General features: G+C 42.6%; 1 protein-coding gene across 1 annotated transcript; it reads right to left on the reverse strand.

Moving 5' to 3' along the window:
• Positions 1-771: 771 nt before the first annotated feature.
• On the reverse strand, positions 772-9771 carry LOC139709403 (large ribosomal subunit protein uL2m-like). The gene is made up of 5 exons (XM_071621370.1): positions 9742-9771; positions 5712-6147; positions 4227-4475; positions 2735-2986; positions 772-923 (listed from the first exon to the last, which is right to left on the reverse strand). The coding sequence occupies exons 2-5, from the start codon at positions 6037-6039 to the stop codon at positions 772-774; spliced, it is 981 nt and encodes a 326-aa protein (XP_071477471.1). The 5' UTR covers positions 6040-6147; positions 9742-9771.
• Positions 9772-10276: the final 505 nt, after the last annotated feature.

A 10276-nucleotide genomic window follows, 5' to 3' on the forward strand; every position in this document is an offset into this window, starting at 1 on the left:
CATGAAAACCAAACCAAAATGATGTGGCAATATCTTCCCCACTCCTACCACTTTCATCTGGTTAATATTTGAACAATATCTTGCGTAATGCCCAACTCTTACTTATGCCTCCTCATTTCCATGTTTCGAAACAAACAGCTTCCCCTCAAGAATGTGAGTAAAACAACAATTACACATGATATACTCAACATATGGTAAATCCTCTACCTGTTATTATTAACCCCCTAGATATCACTGCTTTGAAAAGCCATTGAAATCTTTGGCAGCATAGATGCTAGAGGCCAATGACAAGTTTAACTGATTTACCGGCATCCATATCCTTCACAAGGGAGTATCATTCTAAACATCAGTGCATGGCGACCTGGTACTCCATGCTGTCAGTGCCCATCAGTCCAGACTTCCCAGCTTTCAGTTGCAATTCTCAGCATTTTTGCTTGCCTGCTGATATTACCTATTATAAAGTAGACAGGATAGCAAATAATAGCCAACAGTATTGAGGAAAGGCTAACCAGCAGCTGATGGCTGTCCTCCTAGGAAAAGCGATGTCTGCTCTATTCTCTTTTTAGTCCTCACGTGTGGGTAGTCTGCAGGGGCTGATCCAGGAATTCACAATTTCTTTTTTATTTCTTTTGCTTTGACAAAAAAAAAAAAAAAAAAAGGAGGGGGGGGCGCCCGGTGCACCCTCGCCTGGATCGCCACTGGTCTGTGGTGCTTCATATACCGAAAACCTGATCTCTTTTCAGTCCTCACATGTGGGTAGTTTGTGATGCTTCATACACTGATATGAGTTCCTTTTTTGTTGGGATCCATGTAAACTTTGATGGGTGGGAGAGGTTTGATCTTCCGCCCCGCCCAGCCTCCTTTCCTCTTCCACAGTCCACTGCTGGGCCGACGCCCAAACCATCTGCTCCGCCCAGCCTTGCCTGCCAAGAAGAATAACAGATGCAAACATGATAATTACTCAGTACTGACACTGCCAAGATACCAGTACTCTCAGTGTGGCATGTCATCACCCACAGAGTTTAAGATTCCACATGAGGCAAATCTCTCGTTTGAAGAATCTACACCCCTGTAGACAATACCAGTGTATATATTGGCAATCAAGGAGTTAAAAACCAAAGATATAAAACACCTGTTTCTTGACCCTGGCCTAATCTAAGCATCAGTCACCGTCGGGGGGGGGGGGGGGGGGGGGGGGGGGGGGGGGGGGCCATCCGCTAGAGGAGGAGATTGTTTTGGTTTTGGCATGGGCTATGTAGCTCCATGGTGCATATGTGTGTCGACAAACTTCTACAATGCTCTCCTTCTTATTCCTGTATTTTCGTTATTTATGGGTCAAAATTTTTTGTTCGAAATTCAAAACGGACAACTATAGAATTTCTCAATAGAATATAAAATCTAAAACTTTAGAAAGAATAGAGAAAATTGAGTGCACTTTGAATGGTCTGCCACAGGCAGATATCCTTATCATGCTCTTACGTAATATGACAGCTGTTGCAGTCATTAAACCCTGGCTTGGCCTCCAGGTTTGCCACGCCTGAGTAGAAAGTTATTTTGCAGTGGGCAGGTACATCCGCTCCCAACTCTCAAACGAGGAATCGTTAGGGGGGTACAGCACCCCATCAGCTTCGTTTGGCGATGGGGTCTCGCCTCAAACGGGGGTTTGACGGCATGAGATTTTACTTACCATCTGATAAGAATGACATTGTGCATTCTTATTCCGATCAACATCTATCATACACTTCAATAAAATCCAATACTTATTATCTTTCAGCTCCACTGTAGTTTGGTTAAATCTTCGTCAAGAAGGCAGTGGAGATGATTTTGATTTTATGGGCTGAACAGTACAGAGACTTCTTGACGTCAGCACCTGTAGATAATATTTACCATTTATACCCTGTATTTACAAGTTCATCACAAGCTTTCATTATTTGCACACATTCAGGATTGCATCACCATATGCAAACTGAAGCATCAAACTCGTGTCGATCAAATGACCAACTGCAAGTGTGATAGACTCCCTTTCAATATTGGTTATATGCATATGAGATATAGAAGAAAAATGGTCATTAAAAAAGTTCATAGGGACAATTACCGTGTGTGTATTATATTAGGTAGGCAGTATTTTCTTACACTAGCTCAACACGTGTGCAATGCAAAACCATAATTATCTGGGGAATAATGAACTTTCTTTTTGGTACTTACTGTTAATTCATCTCTGACCAAATAACATGGATGAGAACAAAAGTATTGTGTTCACCCAACCTAACTACTTTTTTGAGCTCCCATTTTACAATGGCATTATGTTTCTGGCAATAATCCCCTAATGCATACTCATAATCTGAGCAGCTAGTAGTGTGAATTATCCTACGTTGCCAAAACATATCAGAGACACAAACAGGGACATGTGGACACACATGTTGTAATGTGTGCTCATGAGAAATATACTCACAACACATTCATAATATTCTCACAAGAAAGATACTGTTTTTAATCCAGTCACGTCAACACCGTAATTTCTTTAACAATTTTCTGGGTTTTTTTAACAGTAAAGTACCCATAATATCTGCATCCAAAATGAGCTGAAATGGGCACATGTAAAAGTGCACATATCCTCACATATATTTCATTACATCAGATCTCTTTATACCAAGTATCTGCTGAAAATTATAATAACTGCTTGGAGGACGCATCCTCCCTGTGCCCTACGGGGTTGAAGAGAGCAAACTCTTACCGATGAACATCCTGTTGTGTTGGTCCCCCGACACCCTGCCCACTGTGGCCATGCACCTTTCGCTAACGCTGATCTGCAGCTTTGAGGGCAGTTGCAGGATCACCTGGCCCCCAACCTTGCGGAGGATCTGGGCCGACGTGCCGCCTGCACGGACTCTCTCGGCCCCCTTTCCTGGGAAGAGCTCGACGCAGTGGACCAAGGAGCCGATGGCCAGCGCCCCCAGGGGATACGCATCTCCCTCATTGGCGACAACTGTATCAAATGAGGATAGCAAGGGTTAAGGATGCATTCATTGGGTTTCAGAGACGCCACAGACACAAGCTCTTAAATCACAGATTATTCCTTTTTGCTGTTTTCTTTTTTCCCTTTTCTGTCGTGATTGTAGCTCTACTATCTCAGTCTCACACTCTGCTCTGGCCAACAGCTTAAAGGGATGGTACAGTATTGGTGGAGATGAGAATTGGGCTTCTAACTTTTTGCGAGATATTGTACCAAGAAAACACTTATGATATAGTACAGAGCATAACATTTTAAGAGGAATTAAAAGTTTATTTGATGAAAATCGGGTTTGGAATGACTGAAACATCCAAAAACAAAGTAAAAGAAAGCGATCGTAATAAAGTGTGGGTCCCACACTTTATTAGAATCACTCTTTTTTGGATATCTCAGCCATTTCAAACCAATTTTCATCAAATAAACGTTGAAATCCTCATACAGTATATAGAATTACATGCTCTTTCATATTTCACAAGAGGTTTCTCATTATCTCAACAAAAATGTTAGAAACCTGAAATTAGGTCTAAACCAAAACTATACGATCCCTTAAAACAATTTCAAACTTGCAAAGAGTGACAAGTCAATTGTAAAGTTATGTTTATCAAACCACATATCTGGAACTTGACATCAGAAAAGTTAGGAAAATGCTCACTGCATATCCAAAAGAAAAATCAGATTATTCCATATCATCTGCAGTGTCAGACAATAAACCTGAATCTCTACATCTTCAACAAGACTTCCTGACATGTATCAACCTTATTGCTCTGATTTGAATGAAAAAAAAGAGACTTCAAGCTCCACTATACAGTTACGTTAATGCAAGTGGTGTATGAAGAAATGTCTTCGCTTCACTGCTCGACACGAATATGTTATCACATTTGTAAGAGAGGCCATTCAAGATTATCAGTCTCCCCTAGTGACATTTGTTCATGCATGTATATATATATATTTTTTTTTCTCTCTCTCTCTCTCTCTATATATATATACTGTATATATATCTCTTACTGTCTCTGTCTGTCACTCTGTCTCTCTTTCTTCATTTGTCTGTCTGCTGCTGTCTGGCACTGAATTCATTCATATCTCTACATATTTGTGCCGGGCAATCCATCCATTCATATCTCTCTTTCTGAAATGGTTGAAAAGAAGAGATGTACGACATGCATTACAGATAGGAACCCCATACAGAAAAACATATCAAAGCACATTTATGACGCACCAGTCATTCTTCCAATGTGAGCTGATGTTTTGATGATATCTCCGGGCTCCATGTTTGCCGTGGCGAGTATGTACCGCTTCCGGTTGCCCCCAGCAACCAGAGCTATGTCAGCAGTCCGATTTGGGTCGTACAGGATGCTGAGAACCTTCTCCTCCATCGGAGGTCCCTCCGTGGGGCCCACACGGTGAAAGTCGATCATGCGGTAGCGTCGTTTTGCCCCACCGCCACGCCTGCCACCCGTTATTCTTCCTACAGTGCAGAAATAGAATGGAAACATGAACTACTCAGGGGACTTTTTCACTATGCACAGAAGACAAACATAGAAAGTTGCCTCACGTTAACTATTGACAAATGACGTGACAATCATGAGATCAAGCAGCTCAATTCTTGGTACAATTGTATGCTACAGCAAACACATATATACATGTATAAATGTCCTCAAATCTATCACTCTTACGGATTATCCCACTTGTTTTGCACATGCTTACGATCATCCCTCCCCTACTTTTTCAAAGTCCAGTGTGCAACATAATGAGACAGCGTTCCAATCAGTTGGAATATTAATGAAAGCCTCAGTATAATTATGTGGATCTAATTCACTTCATCAAAAGTGCCTCTTTTTCGCTTAAAAAGTAATGCACACACTATCCTCATTTATTATTCATAATATTATTATTATCATTATTGCAAGTTATGCCCTTAATTGTTGGAATTCATGAGAAACTTATTGCAAGATGAATCCTTAACTTAATTCCCAGGATTGTGAAATTCTAGAAGTTTCCTGACAGATTTTTGTATGCACAATAAGTTCCAACATTATTCTCAACATGAGTCACTGCAGCAATTACTGCCATTTCAGTAATAGCATGCAGAGCTACCAAGTCTCACGCATTCTGCGTGAGACTCCAGCATTTAGGGGCCATCTCACGATCTCACGCATGGCACCCATTTTTCTCACGCATCGGGTGAAGTCTGCATCTTGGGCCTATAATAATGAGCATAGCTCAAAAGATTAAAGTGGTAGTTGCAATTGAAGGTACATTTCCCTTTTGTCTTTCAAAATAAGTAAAAAATAGTCACTTAAGTATGTACCTGATCGCACCATTAAGAGCTAAAAATTGAAAAAGCTCCCTACCATGGGAGGCCACAGGGGGGAAAAACCCCTCCCACACCCTCGCTCGTGCACACATTCGTGTGCCGAGATGCCGAGTCATGAAAATCTCACTCATAAAATTTTTTTTAACTTAGCATCCCTGTAGCATGCTACTATTAAGTACTTACCAAGAGGTGTATATAATTAACCTGATTCTAACACACATCATAACAAAGTCTAAAGTGATTAAACAATATGTATTAAACAAAAAAAGTGGGGAGGGGCAAGACCACTTCCACCCCCCCCCCCCCCAACAGAAACTAAGAATGGAATAGAATTATGTTCATATAGAGTGGTGAAGAACAAAGAATCTCTGCTGAAGAGTAACAAACCAGTATGATTTCTGTTGGTAATCCTTTTCTTGCCGAGAGGTCTGATGGTGTACTCTGGAGTGTTCTTCCATGGTCTAAATCTTTCTAGCGGAAGACTGGTGTGCAGGTCCCTGTGCGATGGTCTGTCCACAATGCTTGGAGTCTTCAGCGACAGGGCTCTGACGGACAAATTCTGCAGGAGGGATTTCTGGGGTAATAGCGAAGAGCTGGAGGGGAGGAGACTGGCATGTGAGGTGCAGAGGGTGCTGGCTTGGCCCCGGGTGCTGCCCAGTAGGGCTAGACTCTTGAACGCCTTGCACAGCCTTGTCAGAGTGGCTGCAGAGGTCATTGTGTATTTGTGACAGAGCACTGCTAAGCCCAAATGTTATGTGACTGACTGTCCCAAGCACTGCAGCCTCAGCTACTCGACCAAGGAGGTTCTTTGTGGATGATACATCTGTGGTGGGAGAGAAACAGGTTGGACAATTATTTAATGCCAGTTTGCATCTAGATGGCAAGTATCCACTTTCTAATGTAATGGTATTTAACATACCTGTACTAACCAAATGTGTTCGCATATGAAATTTGAGTTCTTTTTCGAGCTGTTTTCAAAACCTACAATTTTCTACCCACGCAGTTAGATGCACAATTTGAATTCTGCACACACATACTGTAGGAGCTTGTCAGATGTTTTTTTTTTTTTTTTTCAAATTTCTCTGTAGTGCTGGTCCCTGCAGTGATGTTTTTTTTTTTTCTTTCTTTTTTAGTTCGTTAATGTCTAGTATAATAAGGCAAGTATTATACCCATGGCCATACATTTTCGCCTAATTTTGGGCATAAAATATCTTACTGCAGAACTTATTTTCTTGTGCCTGTGGTGCATGGTGTGGTAACTACATGTAACTACACACTGCCCTGTTGCTGCACAGAAATGCTGTGCTTTGCATGGCATCTGGCTGGGCTAGTTGACTGTGTAGTATGGTTTTCTACTTACACCTGGTTGTACCTGCCGTGTGGTGCGAGTCTGAGAGTGACAAAATAGCATTCACGTTACTGTAGACATTAGTACTTAAGCTGTCTGTAGATGTACAATTGTAGATCTACATGTTAGTAATCACTGGGCAGATGCTGAGTGAAACTAACAATTATGACAGAGTAAAGTCCACCACCCCTGGCATACCAGGACTGTCCAACTCAGGGGCGGATCTAGCTTTTTTCCAAGGAGGGGGTTTAAGGGTTGAGCTGGGTATTGCAAAGTAAGTGAGAGCAAAGCGAGTGGGGGGGGGGGGGGAGGGTGTGGGAGGGGGGTATCCCCCCTCCCACAGTAGGGAGATTTTCAATTTTTAGGATTGCCAGCTTGCAATTTTAAGCATATTAATTACTTCGCATGCTCTATTTTCTCTCTCTCTCTCTTTTTGCCAAACATATATACAATGTATATATTATATATATATTTTTTTTTTGGGGGGGGGGAGGGGGGGGGGGGTTGGTGCAGCCCAACCCGTGCCCCAAGCGCGGTGGAACATGTCTGGTTTGGGGGGGGGGGGGCAAAATTTCGACGGGGATGGGCACATTGACGTGATGGTTTGAGATCCTCGGCGAGGGAGCGAAGCGACCGAGCGGGGGGAGGGGGAGTACAAAAGTCGCGTTTATAGAGCATTTAAAAGCAAATTTCTAGGAAATTAAAAAGTGGATAGAATCATTTGCAAATGACTATGATTATACGGGGGTATAACATTATTTCATGAGACGGTGTGAGATCCGCGGCGAGAGCGAAGCGACAGAGCGGGGGAGGGTGTGGGAGGGGGATATACCTCTTCCCATGTCCCACGCATAGGGACTTTTTGTAAAAACAGAGTATAAAAGTCGCGTTTCTAGGGCATTTAAATCAAATTCCTAGGGAACTAAACACAGTTAAAAAAAAATCCCCGCGAAGGACTATGATCATAAATTATGCAAACTATTCATTCTATTATAAGCATGGACAGAGCGAGCGAGCCACTCTCACTTTGCCATTCGTCTGAAATGTATTCATTAAAAGCTAAAACGTAATCGCATTGTTTGAGCAATAAAAATTATTCTTGTATTACAAGAAAGCATAGAAGAAAAGAAAAAAGTAGGCTTTACTAAAGGTATGTTCCACGGGGCACACTCGAGGACGCGAGGCTACCATCTATACACTAAATTTACTCATAAAGTAAATATTAGTGTATAAAGATAAAAATTTTGCATATTCAGTTTTAAAATTGACAGCTTTTATGCAAGAAAAGTGCCTTTATTGTTGATTTTGGTCTTCAAATAATTGACTGATTAGTTGTTGTTTGTTTGTATGTTCTTATTTTTTTTTTTTACTTGGCAGCCCAAGAGGGGGGTTTAAACCCCCTAAACCCCCCCTGTAGATCCGCCACTGCAACTGGGTTCTAGATCCTAATTATTCCCATAACTTTAGAAAACATAAGACAATCCAGAAGTTACTAAAGTAAAGTTTCTAACGTTAGGCCCATATTCTAATTATACCATGTCAATCTGGACAGCCTTTAACATTTAGTTTTATGGGGATTATTTTGACTGGTGGGTAATTTGTAATGTGATTTGTGTGTGTAGCAGGACAGATGTTAGACAGAAAGATCCATCTGTCCGGAGGAGTCTTTTATTTTTTTTTGACGTTATCATTCTCCTCCGGAGAGGGGATCCGTAAAGGCCAGACGCAGTCTCCGCGGAACAAATCCCCGACGACCAGATACAGACCGATCTCTCCGTCAAGACAGATGTTTAGCGCGACACTCGAAAGGGCTGTGCAGCCGTGCTTGTTTACAAGTTTACAGACTCTAAATTTAGATCTAGTGTAGAATCTAGTTTGTAAAGACGGATGTCGCGGATGTATGTTTTTTAAATCCATATTTAGATCTACACCTAGATGAGTATGACTGAGAACTAGACTTAGAATCTAGTCCAATTCTATCAATGTCTAACAACTGTCACATTGTGTTAGATCTAAACTGTAGTGTAAACATGCCACATGGTAAACATTCTTCTTCTTCTTCTTCTTCTTCTTCTTCATGTGTACTGTCCAACACCCCTTAGTAGGGGCCAACCGGACAGGGGGTGCGCTGGTGTTAAATTTCGTGGAGGGAGAAGTGTGGGGTCTAGTTGCTTTGCTCCTGGATGTATTGTAGGGTCGCTGCTTTAAAGGAGTCCTTGTTTGTGATGTTGGAAACTGTTGATGGGAGTGAGTTCCAGTCTATGATTGTTCTTTAGCAGTTTTTGTTCATGGCGATTGGGATGAAGCTTGTAGTTGATGATTTCTGGAGAACCCTTCGGACTGGACGCAGGGCTTTTCGAACTGGGATGGATAGGCGACCCGCAAGCGCTTCGCGGAATGTGGTAATGCGGCCTACTCTGCATCTATGTTTCAGCAGCTCCCAGCCCACCAGATCACCCTTCATCGCATGTTTGTTACACTACAATACCATTGTCATTGCCAGGTGATTGCACAGTGATTATAAAATACAAATTACAATCTACAAATTACCTACGTGTAGGCCTACATCGTCTAGTCTAGTCTACTCAGTAGTCTAATTTTAGAGTCTATAGATAACCTATAGCCCGACCAGACGTAACCGCAGCAGCGACCCCATACGGACAAATACGTACCGTAAAGGGCTGTTACTGTGTTACAGCGCCCCGCGACGGGGTTAGACCAGACGCAGTGAAAAGCAGGGCGATACTTGTGTACGGCGACAGGGTTCATACTAGTTTACTTAAGTTTTAGGTAACCTCCTGCAAAAACCGAAAATGGATAACAGACATAAAACGTATAAGCCTACACAGATATACATGCATGGGACAACACAGTTGCACTCGTGTACTGTGCTGTGTGGTGTCCACGGGTCAAAAAAGGAGACTCTGAGAGCTATCACAACACCACATCGAACTTTGGCCTGTCTTTACCAAAGCGCTAAACATTCTTCTAGACACGAAGACACAAATTCAACGGAAAAACTCACACACGTGCACACTTCTGACAAATTCTGAGCAGACTTAGGCCTACCTGAGCGAGAAATGGGTCCACGCACGACTGGCACGCACAGCCAAATAGCGATAGCATAGCGGTACAGTAGCTAGTTAGCTCGTGTATTATAGTAGTAGCATGCAAAGAGCGCTCGCGCTCTTTGCCAGTGGTAGGGGTAGCTAGCTACCGGCGGCGGGTCAGGTGGGTATGGGGGTCGGGGGTTGGGTTGGAGGGGGGGGGGGGGGGGGGGGGGGGGTGGAGGGGGGAGGGGCCTAGGGGGATGAGGCACCCGGCCCAGCTCCATAGATATGGTGCCTCTTGTGAACATATCAAAATGTTAGTCCTTTAATACATGCACGCATGCTTACATGCGAGAATAGGGTCACAAACAAAAGTTAGTAAAAAAAAGCAAAGAAACAACGTAAACCCCAAAAACAAAACAGACCAAAACTGCAACCCACTAGTGCATACTTGCCAACATTTTCATTTGAGAAAGCTGTAGAATCCAGGATGCCTATGCGAGCAGCACTAGCTTGAATGCTAATGAAATCTTTCAAAAGCGGTAGTCTACCAC

The sequence above is a fragment of the Diadema antillarum genome, unplaced genomic scaffold (genome assembly GCF_040938485.1).
Source record: "Diadema antillarum isolate AM-2024a unplaced genomic scaffold, OU_Dant_1.0 seq00001431_RagTag, whole genome shotgun sequence".
Taxonomy (NCBI): Eukaryota; Metazoa; Echinodermata; class Echinoidea; order Diadematoida; family Diadematidae; genus Diadema; species Diadema antillarum.